Source organism: Stegastes partitus, unplaced genomic scaffold (genome assembly GCF_000690725.1).
Source record: "Stegastes partitus isolate 25-593 unplaced genomic scaffold, Stegastes_partitus-1.0.2 Scaffold145, whole genome shotgun sequence".
Lineage (NCBI taxonomy): Eukaryota > Metazoa > Chordata > Actinopteri > Pomacentridae > Stegastes > Stegastes partitus.
In genome coordinates, this window is record NW_007577876.1 from 303,794 (window position 1) to 321,014 (window position 17,221).

General features: G+C 44.3%; 3 protein-coding genes across 4 annotated transcripts in view; all 3 read left to right on the forward strand.

The window, feature by feature from the left end:
- LOC103355359 (CD63 antigen-like) overlaps positions 1–4,632 on the forward strand; it is a 16,901-nt gene extending 12,269 nt beyond the window's left edge. The window contains exons 1-7 of one of the 2 annotated variants that reach the window (XM_008279122.1): positions 750–929; positions 1,896–2,084; positions 2,309–2,383; positions 2,514–2,618; positions 3,463–3,600; positions 3,688–3,771; positions 4,322–4,632. In XM_008279122.1, coding sequence (XP_008277344.1) covers positions 873–929; positions 1,896–2,084; positions 2,309–2,383; positions 2,514–2,618; positions 3,463–3,600; positions 3,688–3,771; positions 4,322–4,393 — 720 coding nt within the window. In that variant the 5' untranslated portion in view covers positions 750–872 and the 3' untranslated portion in view covers positions 4,394–4,632. Of the gene's footprint in view, positions 1–749; positions 930–1,895; positions 2,085–2,308; positions 2,384–2,513; positions 2,619–3,462; positions 3,601–3,687; positions 3,772–4,321 lie in introns of those variants that run through there. The other variant, XM_008279123.1, reaches the window with a different exon arrangement.
- Positions 4,633–5,860: 1,228 nt separating this feature from the next.
- On the forward strand, positions 5,861–10,487 carry pus3 (pseudouridylate synthase 3). Its single transcript, XM_008279132.1, has 7 exons — positions 5,861–5,997; positions 6,302–6,725; positions 6,976–7,253; positions 7,333–7,516; positions 7,697–7,806; positions 8,407–8,579; positions 10,013–10,487. The coding sequence occupies exons 2-7, from the start codon at positions 6,306–6,308 to the stop codon at positions 10,276–10,278; spliced, it is 1,431 nt and encodes a 476-aa protein (XP_008277354.1). The 5' UTR covers positions 5,861–5,997; positions 6,302–6,305; the 3' UTR covers positions 10,279–10,487.
- A 90-nt stretch (positions 10,488–10,577) lies between these two features.
- dcakd (dephospho-CoA kinase domain containing) lies at positions 10,578–16,368 on the forward strand. Its single transcript, XM_008279130.1, has 5 exons — positions 10,578–11,223; positions 13,146–13,258; positions 14,230–14,433; positions 14,834–14,921; positions 15,176–16,368. Exons 2-5 carry the CDS (start codon positions 13,147–13,149, stop codon positions 15,459–15,461), a joined length of 690 nt encoding a protein of 229 aa, XP_008277352.1. The 5' UTR covers positions 10,578–11,223; position 13,146; the 3' UTR covers positions 15,462–16,368.
- The last annotated feature ends 853 nt before the right edge of the window (positions 16,369–17,221 follow it).

The following is a 17,221-nucleotide window of genomic DNA, read 5'->3' on the forward strand; positions in this document are numbered from 1 at the left end:
ATGGATGGATGGTTGTGGTAGAGGTGTCAGCTTTTCTCCTGACCAGATCCTCGCTTGTGTTGATTCTGCTCTCAGACGTACGGCGCTGTGGATAAAAGCATCTGCTGATGAAATAGTGACTTGTAGAGACTGTAGTGGACTTTTGTGTTGTTGATTGTGCATGATCTTGTTCTGTGTCATCACACACATGCAGACATTAAAGACATGCAGCACGGCTGCTCCTGTGATGCAAAACACGACTTTTTAATCATGCAAACTGCTGCTGCTGTAAATAAAATGCATCTTTTAGGTCAATGTTCACATTATGTCCCCACAGCACAGACAGATGTGGACCGCTAAATACATTACATAAAGAGCAAAACGTCTACAAAGAGACAACAAGCACAAAAAGACACGCAAAGAAGCTGCAACCAGGAAGTCACAGAACAGTTAGAACGAGACCCAAGATGATGCAAAATACCTGCAAGATATACAAACACAGCTGAGCGGTTCGTGGATGTTTTATGTCTGCAGCACTCTTGTGTAGAATTGGAGGCTGGTTTACTTTGACCCAAGCAACCATTGTTTCCCTGTAATCCATCCATGTATAGAAGCTGGCGCTGCTTAGATTATCATATTTTACTGTACTTCTTGCAGTCAGCGATGCATCACGCTTCTATGCAAATGCTCTGAAGAGACACTTCAAGTTTTCATGAGACATCAGTGTAAACGTTATCAGGCTCATTTTCCTGAGGCCATACGATCCACTGTCTGCTACACACAGCTGCTCAGTCTGTCACTGCTCACACTCGGACCGAGGAAAGTTTGCAGTTTTCTCTCTTTTCTGGTTTATCTTTTTAAATTCTCTTTAAAAACACACTTTCTGCTTCACAATGTGCGGTCTCTGCAGCATCAAATGTTGCTTCATTTTCTTCAACACGCTCTTCTTGGTAAGTAAAGTGAGCAATTCAATTTATGAATTAAATTGTTTGGAGAAGTTCGGATCGATGACACTAATCGTTTATATAATACCGACAGAAAATTGGATTTCAGAAGGTGCTATTTACTCTCATTAACATTTTTAGCAGGAGTAGAATAAGTAGTGTCAGCAGCAGTAAAAGAAGACCAAAGATGATAATAACTTCTTCATATTCATGGTTTTTTTTTTTAACTACACCGCTGCTGCAAGCTAAACTGTATTTATTTCAGATTGCTATGATTGATTTGTGCATGAGATTAATTACACGACTGCAAAACAGTTGCACGAAAACACAAATCGCTCTCATGAGAATACGCAGCGAGCTAATAACTGCTCTGAAGAAGCACAGGACGCCTGCTGCTTCTGTAATAATCCTTTTGGCTGACGCTGTTACTGAATGCAGGGGAGTGGATGTAATCTGTAGCATCAACAGAATTAATTTGTCCTTCCAAACGTATCAAACACAGTCACATTAGGCAGTTGTGTGGGTTTCCCTGGTCGAGAATGGCGTCCAGCTGGAGGACAATCAGTGTCGTGGTCAGATAAACCACCAAGGGGTCCTGGGTGCTTCCTGACACGTCCAAAGAGAAGAAGAAGAATTGGCAAAACCCTAAAAACTATCCCTGGCTTTGCTTTGAATATCACTTCAGAGAAAACTTGACAAACTGTTGAAAAGCTTTTATTTTAATGATCAGACCTGTTGCTGCTGCTTTCAGCTGTGTTGGCTTAAAGTCAGTATTTATCTCTGTATTCCTGCATTACTCACATAGTTGTGCATAACTCCAAATCACTTTTCCGCCTGCTTTTGTTTTTTGGCCAACCTCTCACATGGATTTATGTCAGGAATATTAGCTCAGCGGCAGAAGTGGGTTCACTGGGTTTCGTGTTGCTTTATAAACCAGTGCATTAACGTCCAGTTGCTGAACTTGTTCTTCAGGCTTCTGGGGTCGCCCTCATCACCATCGGAGTCCTGCAGTACTCAACGTACTCACAGATGGGCGCCTTTGCAGGGAGCAGCGTGTCCAAAATTGCGATTGTCCTCATTTCAGTGGGTGTCGCCATCGCCGTGGTGTCCCTGCTGGGTCACGTCGGTGCCTTCATGAATAACTCCTCCATGGTGGCTTGTGTAAGTAGCATCATTAGCTCTGGATGAGCGTTGCATAGATTTTATTAGGAACATGTTGGTGGGATTTTGAATATATATTTTGAATTGTGTGTTTGTTTGTTTTTTGGACAATCACCAAAGATTTCTCAACGAATACGTCCAAATGTACTCATTTTCACTTTGGTGCATTTAAAGGAGATGGAACTGATGTCTAACCCCTGTCACTCTGTTTCTCCATCAATCAGTTCATCTGCATCCTGATAGTGATCATCATTTTGGAGATACTCACAGGAGCCGTCTTTTACGTATTTCGAAGCAGGGTGAGGCTCTTAAATCCTATCATCAGGCATCAACAATGCCTCTCAAGGCATAATGGAAGTGGAACTGCTCTAAATAAAGCAAAGTTCTGGTGTCATTGTGGAAATATTTGAACCTTTTTGTTCTCTGCAGACTGCCATTCTGCAGGCTAACAGTGCCATCAACATGAAGGCTCGAGCAGTGATCAATGAATACAGCGTGGAGAAGAGACACGCCATCAACAGGATTCAGGAAAAGGTGACATGCAAAACGCACTGTTTGATATTTGCAAGTATTTGTTGATAGATTGGAGTGAATGTGTAGAGCCTGGTAGTCAGCATGAACCACTAAAGGAGCCAAGGGCCAGAAGGCTTAAATACTGAACAGTTCACAGTCATAGTACTGTGGAATAGTCATTACAGCTTCTTCAGCCCTTCTACACGATGAGGCCTCAGTGTTAAATACTGGCACCGGTGGTACCTTTCACTTTACATTTCACTTTATGTTACCAAAGGCGAGGCTGGAGCCTGAATTGCTGAAGAGGAAATCATTTTTATGATACAACAATGCTGTGGCTAAGTTTCTGTTTTAGGGATGAAAACATCTTGCTTAAGTTTGTTGAAAATACATCATTTGGGTAAAAAAAAACAATAATTACCTTGTTAAATTTCACAATGAAAAATGAACAGATAAGGTCAAGCCATTCATCCATCCTGACCTCCTCCCTGCTCAGACTGTGCAGCTCTTTAAATAACAGGGAGACGCAGCTTCTGGTCTGAAAAGTGAAGCAAACGCCCAACTCCCATAAACCTGCATTCTCTCTAGCAGCCAGCAGGGGGCGACCCCTCTGGTTGCAAAAATAAGTCTGATTGTGTCGTTGTCTATGAGGAAATAAATCTACTTCTTCTTTGATTTATCACCTTAAACATTTGCCCAATCAGTGTACAGTCTCAGTCATTAGTTTAAAGACTTTCTGAACACAGCATGATGCTCATTTTGTACATTTTAGTCCAAATTTAAGGAAAATATTTACCAAAGCAGTTAGAACCAGCAATAAATTGAGCTTCAGTGCTTCACTACCACATTGTAATCCTTGTTCCAGTTCAGCTGCTGCGGTGCAGACAGCTACACCGACTGGTCCAGAAGTGTGGGCTGGGAGAACCACGAGGCCGTGCCGGATTCCTGCTGCGTGGAGAAAACTGAAGGGTGTGGACAGGACAAGGCAAAAGTGCACACAAAGGTCTGCTGAGAAAAGTCACTTTAGCTGAATGACAGCTTCATGTTATTTCTGTGAAGACGTGTCATGTGAGTGCGTGCACCTCCTCAGGGTTGTATCTGGGCCATCAAGCTGTTCCTGCTGAAGAATTTCCTGTGGGTCGGCGCCGTCTGCATCGCTCTTGGAGTCACAGAGGTAAATAGATGATTTTCTGTATCTAACTTTGCAATATGAGGTCAAATATGTGCGTTGCATATGAGAATGTCGCACCAAAAATGATGTTCTATGCTGTCAAAGAAAATAACATGTGGATCCATCTGGTGTGTATCATCCGTCTTTCTGATCAGAACTGGTTCCGTTGACAGGAACAGCGCTTATTAATGAACAGCAAAACCAAACAGGAGCCAGCGTTCGCCCAGAATGGCTCATTTACATCTGCTGGCTCTAGCAACAGGTCAAACTGTCCCTCTGAACAGGGTACAATAACAGACATTAAATAAATGCATCTTCAGAAAAACTAAAACAACACATACTGGTCTGTAATGTTCTACTATTTGAAAATGCTCATGTGAGCAACGGCAGACATCTGAGAAGTACGAGTAGGATGAATGATAACACAGCCTATCTCGTCCTCACCGCCCCAGGCGGTGAAATTTCAGAATTAATTAATTTTTTTTTCTCTGACAGAGAAAATGTCTTTGAGTTCATTTGCTGCCAGTAACTTCTAACCTTTTGCCTCTCGCAGGTTTTCGGCGTGTTGGTCGGGGTGTGTTTGTGTCTGGACATAAAAGGGAAGAGCTATGAAAACCTCAACTAGAGCAGCAGCGCAGTCGTCCTCCTGCATCACCGACACATTTGGTCCATTTGATCTGCGCTTCTGTTTTATTTATTAGCAGGTTATTGATATGTTTGAAAACAGCCACAAAAAAACTGCTCAGAGAAACTGTTGGTCTATTATTGATTAGAATGACATCGCAAACACCCACTATGACAGTCTGACAGTGAAATTTCCTTCCTACTATGAACCTGGCTAATAAATGTGAGATATATCTGGGACGCCGTGGTGTGGTTCAGTCTGTTCACATTTAACAACCGACTCCAAGAACTTTTGAAAAGCTTTTCCACTGAAGTTATTGACATTTCAAACAGTCTGCCTTTAGCAGGGAGCTCTGCGTGTAAACGTTTTGCTGAGCACAAAATCATTTAGTAGATGATCATTTGCATTTTGTGGGGGTTGTTGTTCAACAGGAAAAGTTGGCTACAGCTTGGTTCCCAGTAGGCATCTCTGGTCTCTGATTGGATGTTGAGGCTGAGAGCTGCAGAGCATCAGGCTGCTGAAAGCTTTGAATCTGGTCTCAGTAAACCAAAGTGGCAACGTCACCGTAAACTACAGCGACATTATGTGCAAGTTAACTGAAGACATTCTGCTCACATTCCCCCTGCTGTCAAAGGGTCTTCTTCTTCTTCTTTGTTTTTTTTGCCTGTGTCCTACAATAATAATAAATAAAATCACCTTCCAGCCATTGATCGTCCCCTAAAAACTCATCTCTGTGTATCAGAGCTACACATTTATCAGTTTTCCCCATTAAAACCAGCCTCTAAATGGTTTAGATGGAACTCTACTTTCTTCAGTGTGCAGCTCTATAAAGTCCTCGCCTCCGTCTACTTCCACCCCACTCCACTTGTTGCAGCTCAAGCACACCAGCTCACCTGCAACTCTGCTCAAACACGACAGAACTGCTCTACACTACACAGCTGTAACGCTGGAGTAACTCAGCCGTACACGTTTGAACTGATTCTGGAGGAGAAGAATGATTGAGGAAGTCCCAGTCTGCAAGCTGACAGGATTGGTCCTTCAGGTTTGTTCTGTATGAAACCCTGGAAGTCTGAATCTGTGTGTTTGAGTTTGTCATTGCACTGCTTATCTCATACATGATGTGTCTTGTAGCCTATTAAACACAATATGGACATGTCATGGTGAAATGTAACGTTAAAAAAATACTACAGGAGGCCTTTAGATAGTTTAATTCAGCAAAACAGTAGTTTCTTATCTCTGGAGCAGTAAAACTACCCAGAAGGCATTTACACAATTAAAAAAATATATAAATAAAAAATAGAAAACATGTTCAGATGTAGTTTTCCTTTTCTTATTGTGTTTTGTAATTATTTTCCTTTCTCATGTACACAGTGGACAGTTTACAAAACCAAAACATCACAAACCTCCCGAGCATGCGTGCTGCTTCACCCGTCGCCGAACCACATTTCCCAGAAACCCTCTGCAGGAAACGCGTCCGGTCACGAAATCGGTCCGACTCGCAACAAACCCGTAACAGCGCTGAACGTAGCATGTGTGCGGCAGCAAGACAGAAAACTGACTGAAAATCAGAGTTTTATCGGCGACATTAAAACTGAAAAAGAAAGGTAAAAACACGAGTTCTTTGTGATATTATTTACGACCCCTAAAAGTCATAATAAATATATTTTATCTAACTTCTAGCTAACAGGCTACATGTAGCGTGTAGCCGCTCAGTGAACTGGTGACCAACTCCAGCTAGCTGTACAGGTGAATGCATTAAAGTGGAAGTTATACCGCCTAACCTGCTGCTACATGACGTAAACAAAGAAGAAATACTCATTTAGATAAATAGGTGTGTTTAATTCATTAGCTGACATTTAGGATGAGTAGAAATATTTAAAAGGTCTTTCTTCTGTGCTTTTCATTTAGAAACATGTCAGATGCTTTAATCCAGCGAATGAAGGAGCTGGAGGCAGAGCTGGAGAAGCTCAGGTCCCAGCTGAAGGGCAGCAGTGGAGCTGGAGCTGAACTGGAAGCGATGTCCAGCCCGTCTCCTAATGAAAGCACACGCTGCAAATCTGATGGCAGCACCAGCAGTGGCAAGAAGGACAGAAAGAAAGCAGGCAAAGAGCGTCCCTTTGACTTCTCCGGACACCCCCGGCGCCATGTGGCTCTGCGGCTGGCTTATCTGGGTTGGGCCTACCAGGGGTTTGCGGTTCAGGAGAACACAGACAACACTGTGGAGGCCAGACTCTTTGAAGCTCTGCTGAAGACTCGGCTGATTCAGGACCGGCAGAGCTCCAATTACCACCGCTGCGGTCGCACTGATAAAGGAGTCAGTGCTTTTTCTCAAGTGAGTTCACTGAGATGGAAATTCACCTTCATCAGTCGCAGTCCGTTAATTAGGGACGTGACAAATGTGGTGCAGGAATTTGCTTTAAAGTGTAGCCCAGAGGAGAAATCTGCGGGGCTGTTCCATGATTTTGTTGGACGTCCTTTAATTTCAAACAGCTTTTCTCAACATGCACAGATGCAGAGAGAATGCACGCCACAGAAGAGTGCTTTTGCAATGCTCTGACTTTAAACTGATCTTTTCTTCACAGGTCGTAACCATCGACTTGCGCTCCACACAGTTTTGTGGAGGACTGGGCATCACGCTCCCTGAAAGTGTAGACGTTCCAACCAAATCAAAAGCTGCAGCCTCTGAGCTCCCGTATGTGAAGATGCTGAACAGAGTCCTGCCGCTGGACATCAGGGTTTTGGACTGGGCGCCGGCAGCAGACGGTTTCAGTGCTCGCTTTGACTGTCAGTCCCGCACATACCGCTACTACTTCCCCCGAGGATCCTTGGATGTAGCACTGATGGCAGACGCTGCAAAAAGGTGGGTGAAATCCTAGAAACCGATGTTACAGCCCCTTGAAGTTACAGTTTTGACTCGAGGACCTCTTCACACCCAACAGATACGAGGGCACTCACGACTTTCGCAACCTGTGCAAGATGGATGTTGGCAACGGAGTCCTGCAGTTTGAGAGGACCATCTTGTCAGCCACGGTGACGCCTGTGCAGCCTCAGCACGGCTCCAGCACAGACCAACATGACCTCTTCATATTTGAGATTAAAGGATTAGCCTTTCTTTACCACCAGGTACGAAGACAGATTTATTCTGGGCTCACACACAAGCTATGTTCATTTCAGAGCTTTATATTCATATAAAATGGGATGTTTTTTAGATGTTTTCAATCCTTTTTGTGGAGGTAGTCTCTTTCAGAGTTAAATACTTGGATTAATGGCGTTTACAGTCGGTTTCGTCGTGTTGTGCTGCAGGTACGCTGCATGATGGCAGTGCTTCTCCTGATAGGGCAGAAGCTGGAAGCCCCAGAGATCATTAACCAGCTCCTAGATGTTGAGAAGAACCCCAGGAAGCCCCAGTACAGGTAGAATGCATGACAGCTCTGCAGACATTCCCATTTATTTATTTTTTTGCCCATAATGAGAAATGTAACATTTTTTACAGCTATAAATAAAAAGTCTTCTGTGTTAACTAAATTAAAAGTTAGGGATGCACGATATATCAGCAACCACGTCGGTATCGGCCGATATCAGTGTTCTTTCCCGATATATCGGTATCAGTCCGATGAACAAACTCAGCCGATGATCGTCTAACGTCAGCGCCTTCGTCTCTACATCTGATGTCGCTGCTATTTCACAGATGTTTGTACTTAGATGTTCCTGGACTTCAATGTTAAATGTGTTTAAATATGTTTTACTTTTGTAGTAAAGAAGACCATGTGGTCTAATCTGGGCTTCTTCTGAATAGTTCTCACGTTGTCATAGTGCTTACTGATTCTCATTTTTCGGTGTGAACAAAAGTCGAATATCGTCATCGGTGATATCGGTTATCGGCGATATCAGAACTCTTAATATCGGTATCGGCCAGAAATATTAATATCGTGCATCACTATTAAAAATGATAGCAACCATTGAACCACAGCTGCGTAATGTGAATCTGACTTTCTCGTGTCGTCGGTCTCTAGCATGGCCGTGGACTTCCCTCTGGTGCTGTACGACTGCCACTTCGATGGTCTGAGCTGGAAGCAGGAGGCTGAGGAAGTGACTTACGTCCTGTCTGCGCTGCAGCAGCACTGGACGCAGAGCGCAGTCAAAGCCCACGTCCTGCACGGGATGATCCAGGCACTGGAAGCCAGAGGTGAGAAGCTGGATGAGATGAATTAAGGCGTGTCAACATACAGGCAGGTGACAAACTAATGGAAAAACCTGTGATTAGGATCTGAAATGTTTCATCACAGGATAAAGGTGGCCACGCACTTTGTATTGATTTGCAGGGATCTTTCCCTCTAACTGGGACAGTTGGATCCAAACCATGCCAGCAAAATGCCCCCATAGCAACACAGCGCCACCAGATCACCTCACTGGAGGGCTCAGAGCTTCAGGTTTCTCCTTTAAAGCCCCAGTGTGTTGGATTTATTGGCATTTAGAGCAGATTGCAGGAACTGAGCCTCCCTCACTTCATCTCACCTTGTAAGAAATGTAAAGAACAAGAAAGACATGTTTTCTGTTGTTTCTAACTGAGTCTCTGCAAACATGGCTGAACATGACTGACATTGCTGAAGCTAAAGTCCAGCCCTCCTATGCACTGTACATCCATACGGTTCTCACCCACTGACATGACGTTGGCTGTAAACACAAGAGGGAACGTTGTGAGCCACTATAGAAGCGTGGCGATGCAGCGCAGCAGGTTCTGTGGTTTGTAGACATAAAGGTCTCATTCTAATGTCACTAAAACATAAAAGCTTTTATTTTCAGCTGATGAGACACTATTGTGAATACTGTCTTATCTTTCTGCCATAAATCCGACACACTGGACCTTTAATTTGTCACCTGTCTGTAGAAGCCGTCGCTGCATTCGGCGTGACTGCAGTGAGTCGTAGGTCACCTCAGTTTGGAAGCAGCTCCATCATGAACCAAACAGTAAATATTGGGAATTGCAGCTAAAGTCACAGACTTTTAACAAACTGTTACCTACAAAATGTGAGTAGAACTGGTTGATGGTTGATGCTGAAGAAATCCCTTTAAGACGAACACACCTGTGGCCTCGATAAACAATGAGGTGGCAGAATGGAGCCGGTGTTCACACTGTTCACAGACGTTATGTCTGAATTTAGGGGCTTCCTTCATGAACATAACGACAGAACTGCACTCTGGTATGTTTTAGCATCACTCCACTGCTTCCAAAATAGACATAAAACATGCATTTAGATGCATGAAATACGTTCCTATGACAGTGATAGCACCATCAAACCTTTAGAAACCCATTTAGCTTAGACCTAAACCGCCATAGTAAACCTCACAGTCTTCTTCTTTTACTGCCGACGTGTTGGCTTGTCATAGCAGGGAAAGCACAGGTGGAACTGATGAACATGAAATGCCAGTATTCCCTTTAGGTGAGCTTGTTCCAGGGTTATTGTGTTGCTCAGGCTCACTGGGACACTTCATAGAACTGAGCCATCTGTGGAGAAAACACTGGCCTCGCTGGTGCTTTTCCCGCCAAATCAACATCTCTCCTGGGAACAAAGTTATATTGGGTTGTATTTAAATCACGTCACTGGTTTCCATCCACAGGAGCTGCGTCCGCTGGTCACTGCTGGTTAGTCGAAGGCAGCAGGCAGAGAAAGTACCGGCCGCTGCTGGAGCGTCCGTGCTGCGAGAGCCTGGAGTCCAGGATCAGCCATTTTGTTAAGAGAGGCAGACTGGAGCGGGAGGAAGGGGAGAACGGCGGCGAGACGGTGCACCGAGGAAAAAGGTCCAAACATTCCCACAACTCCTCCAGTCTGCCTGCTTCTTCTGAGAGTCCAAAACAGAGGACGGATCAGGAAGTAGAAGACTAGTACTTACACTGGACACTGGACTGCCAGACTTAGGCCTTGTCCACACTAACGTGGATATTTCACGTTTTCCTGTTTTCACGTCTCATCCACACATAAACAAACTGAGATGTTCTTCAAACAAACTCCCTTTTATGTGCATCTGTGTGGACGTGTAGTAAACGGATGGTTCATTTGTGTTGCTTCATGTAATAAACAGACTTCACACAACAGCTGGATCTGGTTCTGTACATTTACTAAGCACGAGTAATTACAGGTTTACAACTCTACTGTTATGCTAGTCTCTGTTTTTATTAATGTATGGGATCATTTGATTTCATTTTTCATTTGTACTGAAGTATTTTGTAAAGTAATATTTGAGTGGGCAGGTTTTCTTTGTTTTACAGCAATAAGGCCTGAACGTTGTCGTCATTTAATTCATGCAAAAATCTTAATTCCACATTTTATCTCATGAAACAAACAACTGTTTATCTGTTTATTTTGTGAAACAGAAATAGTTTTCATTCATGCATTTATTTGCTTTGTTTTAAAATAAACACGTTTCTGAGGAGACTGATCTGAGCTTGTTTACGACCCAGGAACGGGAACCAGGCGGAACCAACGGCAGCACGTGAAGGAGAGGTCGGGAGGTTTTCGAGGTGGCGCATGTCAAGCTAAGAGGCTAGGTGGTTAGCAGTCAGTAGAGTACAGTCAGAGTTACAGACGGTGATAAAATAGAACCGGTCCGAGTCCGTCAAAGCCGTTCGCTCGTCTCCGTGTTGACGTGAACGCGCTGAAAATGGCGCCGCCGCCGTGTGACTGCGCGTCCGCGGCCGTCTGGACCTGATCAACTCTTATGCTAACGTTAGCCTGTTAGCATCCCTGGTTGTTTACTGCACCTGCCTCCTGCGCCGCCCGGTCCTCCGCCGCTCGTCCAGTCGGTTTAACGGAGTCTGTGAAGCTAACAAGGTAAAGAAACAAACACACAACGCGTCTGTGTGGTTAGCAGGGAACACAACGAGTCCAGTTCTGCAGACAAGCAGCTACTGAGCCGGTGTTGACGGGATTTAGGGGTTAGGAGGCTAAACAGTGAGAGTTCAGCTGGTAGTCCAGAATAACTCCACAGCTCAGCTTCCAAACCAGTTTCACTTCATCAGTGGGACAGCTGGGGCGTGCAGAGCGCAGCTTCCCCAGCAGGGGGCGTGTTGGTAGACCCTGTGCCAGTCAGCATGTCAACCACAGAGCAAGAACTGTTGAACACATGATGACCAGTCCTCCTCCAGATCAGAGGTTACCACTGTTCCTCTTTACACCTGTAAGAGCAGCTCTACAGTGGCTGCGTTCATCCATCATGTCACCTCTGAACACGTCTTTATTTAACCTGCTGTCTCTGACTGGACTTCATCTGTGTTTAGCTGCTGTCACGTGAACCCCACTGGTGTTGGATCCACATCTGGTCATTTTATGTCTGCAGGGATTCTCAGTATGTGTTTATTGGAACTATTGTGCGTTGATATGAGGATAAAATGCTATTTTTATGACTAGTTTGTAGGTATTTATTTCACTTGTTATTTAGACATTTATATATTTAATATTTCCTTATTATTTGCGTATATTGGTTGTATTTGGAGGGCTGCTCAGTGGTTAGCACCGTGACCTCACAGCTAGAAGGTCGCCGGTTGGCGTCCCGGTGAGGACACCCGGGATCTTCCTGCGTGGAGTCTCCATGTTCTCCCCGTGCAGCGTGGGTTCTCTCCGGGTTCTCCGGCTTCCTCCCACAGTCCAGAAACATGCTGAGGTTAATTGGTGATTGTAAATTGTCCGTAGGTGTGAATGTGAGTGTGCTTGGTTGTCTGTCTCTAAGTGTAGCCCTGTGATAGACTGGTTACCTGTCCAGGTGAACCTGCCTTCACCCTGAGTCAGCTGGGATAGGCTCCGCCCCCCTAGTGAGGATTAAGGTGTAGAGATGATGGATGTATTTGGTTGTATTTTCCAACCAGCCCAGCTTTGGTCCTTGAACTAATTCTGTTCTTTGTGTGACTTTGTGTTTTTGTTCATTTCATCACTAACGATGGTAGGAACATAATTATTACTTTACTAACTTGGAGTGCATGTTTTAGTCAGATTCCTTAATTAATCGTCGGCCAGGTGGGCAAACGAGTCGACTAATGAATGAACTTCAGTGAACTTTATTCCATATGTGGAGCAAACCACACAATGCTCTCTGTGAAATCAGCTCAGGTTTATGAGGAAGTTGAAGAACAGATGAAGTAAATGCCAGGTTACTGAACAAAACCCAAAGTATTATCACTGCAAGATAAGATGAAATAAGATAAAACTATTAAAGTAAATTCTTTTTCCAGATGTTGCTCAGAGAACTAAATGACATGACATGAGGATAAATGACGTGCTGAGTGTAAAAGCAAGAAGAAAATAAATTACTACAAATATTCATAATTGAGCTAAAATAAAACTGGAGCAGAAAAACGCTGGCGGTGCTTCTTCAATGTTGTCACACATGAAACGGACATATTTCATCTCCGTTACCGATCTGTAGTGAACCAGCGGTAGTGTTGTTGGTCTCCTCACAGTCAGTTTGATGTCAGAATGATCCTCGTACCTGATCTACGTGATGGAGTGACGTGTTCACTGTCGATGGTCCAGCTGCTGTTAACAGCTGCTCGGCTGGAGCAGATGTCCACAAATACTGTCGCAGCCACTCGGTCAGTCCAGGAAGTCTGTCAGTATTTACTCCTAGAATGTGTTTGTACTCAGAGCAGATCCACTTCATCGCTTCAGTCTGGTGACGGTGGAAGCTTGTAATCAGAGCCAATCAGAGAGTTCCTGTCACTGACACTGGCTGGATGTGTCCTCCTGTGTGCTGGCTTTAGGATGTACCTGGTGGGACTGACGGGAGGGATCGCCTCAGGAAAAAGCACCGTGTCTTCAATGCTGCGGGAGCTCGGCTGCCCTATCATTGATGCTGATGTTGTGGCCAGGAAAGGTAGGAGAATGTTGCTCCTCTGCAAACTGTTCAGCAGTGATGGATTACATGTAATTAGTAGTATGTAATCAGATTACAACAAATAAACAACTATAATCAGCCTGAAAAAAATGTGCAGTTGAATGATCGTTACCTTGTGAGTTTCTACAGTTTGATTACATCTTTAAAATATTTTAAAACTATGAAACTCTTGTGTTTTTAATGATAGATTTTATTCCATTTTATTGAAAATGGCGCTCCTCCACAGAGCTCCGCTTACTTTCCAAGACGAAGGTGCACCTCGTGGCTTTGATTAGAGACCAGCAGCAGGAGAAGACGTGTGGTGCTCCTGTGGTTTGTCTCAGCTCTGTGGGGTCATTCAATAAGATCCACTGTGAATGCAGGAAACACAAGAATTCACTTCAGAATATTTTGAAACCTGAAATTTAGGTTTGGTGTTACTCACATCACGTTTTCGTTGTAATGCAGTGGGCTGCTAATCACAACTACTGCCGTGCCATTAGTATTCAGTAACTGGCTGCGTTTCAACGTGGGCCGACCCTTCATGGTATTTACAGAGCGACTATAAAGTCAATGCAGAATACTGGTCCACAGTGTCATCCAGTCGGAGTCTTCTTCAGGCGACAGTCTCTCAGATAAAGTCGCTTCATTAAGACAAACGCTCGGAGAGAGAGCGTGAATCATGAAGGATGTCTCTGCTGACTGCCGGGATGATGTTGTGCTTATGTGGGGAAGATAAAAAGGTCACAGGACTAGGTGACGAGTGCACAGCTGCATGCGGGAGAAAATCTGAGGCACTGGGGAAATGATTTAATTGCAGTCAGGTAATGAGTCACTCAGGTGTGAGGAAGATGTCTTTAACTTTCACCTTTTTGTCACGTAAGCTGGTGCAGTTGTTTTTTATTTGGCCTATTCCTTGGTTACTCTAACAATAAAAAATACCAAATGTTGCCGTCTTTTCTCGGTACCAGTCGTGGAGCAGCACACGCTCGCCTATTCCCGCATCGTCTACCACTTCGGCCCGGAGATTCTGCTGGAGAACGGGGAGATCGACAGGCAGAAGCTGGGCCAAATCATCTTTGCCAACGAGGAAAAGAGGAAGCTGCTGAACTCCATCACTCACCCAGAGATTCACAAAGCAATGCTCAAAGAGATCCTGTTCTACTTTCTCAGAGGTGAGGGAGGAACCGGGTTTGGGGCGCTGCTAGCTTAACAAGGAAGAGGAGGATCATTTATTGAAATTGAGCCAAGGCTGTGTCGCGGTGGAGGCAACGGGTTCGAGGCGGTTTCTCGCAATGCTTTACAGATTGGTCTCTGCCAGCCACATATAAGAGATATCTGAAAATGTTCTCCATCAAAACACAAACAACATGACTCACTGTCAGCGGATTGGTTCGTCCGCTGCTCGAGATCTCACAAGTGTCCTGAAATCACCTTCTCATGCGCCGCTTGTTGTATGTTCTTGAAGTGATTATTTAGCTGTGTTAGCGATGTTTTTACAGCGTTGGAGTGCAGATGTGTTGACACTAATTAAATCACTGTCACAGCGGCTCCCTTCCTCTTCCGTCTCCTCAGGGTACCGCTACGTGGTGCTGGACGTGCCCCTGCTCTTTGAAACCAGACGCCTGACTCAGTTCCTCAACCACACTGTAGTAGTTTACTGGTAAGACCAGCGTCCCCCCAACACCTGAGAGTTTTACTTTCACACTGTTTGTTTGCACTTTTCTTTTCTGAAATTATTCAATGTTTTCCAGGTTTGTTTTTGACAGACACTGGCCATTAAGCCCAGTTCTGTGAGTTCTAGGGAACCTCTCTGCAGCTCTCTTATTAGCGTGACTCACTGCCTCTGGATTTTTATTTTAACAAGGCACACTGGCTGCACCCTAAAATAACCTCCCATTGTCTGTTCCTTTTCAGTGACCCTGCCACTCAGTTGTTGCGCCTGATGCAGAGGGACGGCCTGACCCAGGAGCAGGCCGAGCAGCGCGTGGCGGCCCAAATGCCGCTCAATGAAAAGCGCGGCTTGGCCAATCACGTTATTGAGAACTCGGGCGGCCGGGAGGACACCCACCGGCAGGTCCTGCGGCTCCACACAAAGCTGGAGGACTCCATGGACTTCCTCTTAGTCAGGGTCATCGCCATCGCTGCCACCGCTGGTCTGGGTGGGATTCTGCTCTACGCAGCGAAAATACTTTTATCCTAACAGACGAAAGGAAGACGAGGGGAAGAAAAGGGTTTGGTGGAAGACGGGGTCAAATACGAGGGTGTGAGCAGAATGAGGCCGAGGCAGGTCGGAGGTACCGATGCAATTTACTGTGAAATTAGTTTCACAGCACCCAGCAGTACAGCACAGCGGTGTGACGTGCTCTGGTGACAGCTGACACAGACGTACGTTACCGATGAAGCTCACGCTGACGAACGTGGCCGCGTGAGAAAGTTTTTTTAATGTGCAATTTCTGTCGGTTTTTACCCAAAACTATGAAGGTGATCCAGTGGAGGCTCAGTTCTCAGAGTGACGCTCTCAGCAGCGACGGAAGGAGCCGAGACGCTGGCACCGTCTCTGTACTGGTGTAGCCATCAACGCTAACTCATAGGAACTAAAACATGTCAACACGACTGACACTGGAGAAGTTTTATTTTGTTAAACCTTTTACAACATATTTAGACATTTCAGTGATCGTATAGATTCTGAATACAAACATTAGAGAGATGAACATTAGCTTTTATGTATTTGGAACAAACTCTCGCTTCTATTTTAGTAAAAACAAAGTCAGTGCTAGCCCCAGTCGAGAATATGATTAAACTTAAGCTCTTAATAGAAAATCTAATGAAAGCGCTCAGTAGGAATGATGTGATGCTTACAAACTAGTGACGCGATTGTAAAACGGAGATATATTACAGAATGTATTTGACAATCCATTTTTAATGGGAACAGTAGGAACTAACAGATTTCATATTGATCACGGTATTTTCTTACACTTGAAGCTGTCCTCTGTAAATACAAAGTCTGTGATTTCTTTTTTTCTCTTTGCACATTTGTGACTAAAACACGTTTGTAACTTTATGCCTAATGAAATAAAAACGACCTGTTTGAAAGGATCAGAAGTGCATTTGTTGGTCGGTCTGGTTTCTTTGCTGTGACTCGGTTTGGATGTTCGGCTGTGCAGTCGGGTAGGAAGCTGCTTTCACATCAGTCTGGTGAAGAGGCATCGATTTGTCTGCACCAAACTTACATCTGGTTTCATGAAGAACAACATTATTTTGAGGCTGGTTTAGAAACCAATCAATATGCAACCTACATCAGTGTGATGCTGATGTTTGTAGCCTCCAGCACTCAGACACTGGGATTGGACTTCACAGTGAAGCAGGAACCATTTTGAGTCCAGAAGTTCACTTTTTTTTAAATGAACAATAATTTCATTTTCATAGAATCTGGATGCAGGAGAAGGAGAAGATGATTTTTTTTCTTCCATGTTGCCAGAAATGAAACACTGCCTTGAATAAAATCTGAATTTCTGTTCACGTATATTTTTTGTTTTGAATAATGTTGGAGGGGAATTTATGCAACTTTGTTCTACATCAGCCAAAAGGTGGATAAGAAATGTTGAATGTGAGCTCGTAAATGCTGCTGATATCCACAGTATCCAACCGGAGCCGGTCCATGCCTGCTGGAAGTCACAAACATCAGATGATTCCCTGTTACATCACTTCTTAATACTTTCATTAATTCTAAGTTAACAAGTAAAACATCTCCTATTAATAACCATCAGAAACAAATACTTCAGACAGACTATTGGAAATACAGGCCCCAGACATGAAGAGAATAAATCTGTGACCAGAGACTCACTCGTCAGTAAACTCATCATCCCTGAAACCAAACTGGACTCGTGTGATTCCAGTCAGCTGAGCTGCATTAAGCATGATTATAAAATGATCTGTCAGTTCTGGTCTTCTGAGCTCTGC

What these genes read in the sequence shown, in the direction of transcription:
- pus3 (XM_008279132.1), top strand. Translation starts at nt 6,306, where the DNA reads ATGTCAGATGCTTTAATCCAGCGAATGAAGGAGCTGGAGGCAGAGCTG. An exon ending in GAGTCAGTGCTTTTTCTCAA is followed by an intron (nt 6,726 to 6,975) that starts GTGAGTTCACTG and finishes TTTTCTTCACAG; the next exon opens with GTCGTAACCATCGACTTGCG. An exon ending in CCCAGGAAGCCCCAGTACAG is followed by an intron (nt 7,807 to 8,406) that starts GTAGAATGCATG and finishes GTCGGTCTCTAG; the next exon opens with CATGGCCGTGGACTTCCCTC.
- dcakd (XM_008279130.1), top strand. Translation starts at nt 13,147, where the DNA reads ATGTACCTGGTGGGACTGACGGGAGGGATCGCCTCAGGAAAAAGCACC. An exon ending in TGATGTTGTGGCCAGGAAAG is followed by an intron (nt 13,259 to 14,229) that starts GTAGGAGAATGT and finishes TCTCGGTACCAG; the next exon opens with TCGTGGAGCAGCACACGCTC. An exon ending in CACACTGTAGTAGTTTACTG is followed by an intron (nt 14,922 to 15,175) that starts GTAAGACCAGCG and finishes GTTCCTTTTCAG; the next exon opens with TGACCCTGCCACTCAGTTGT.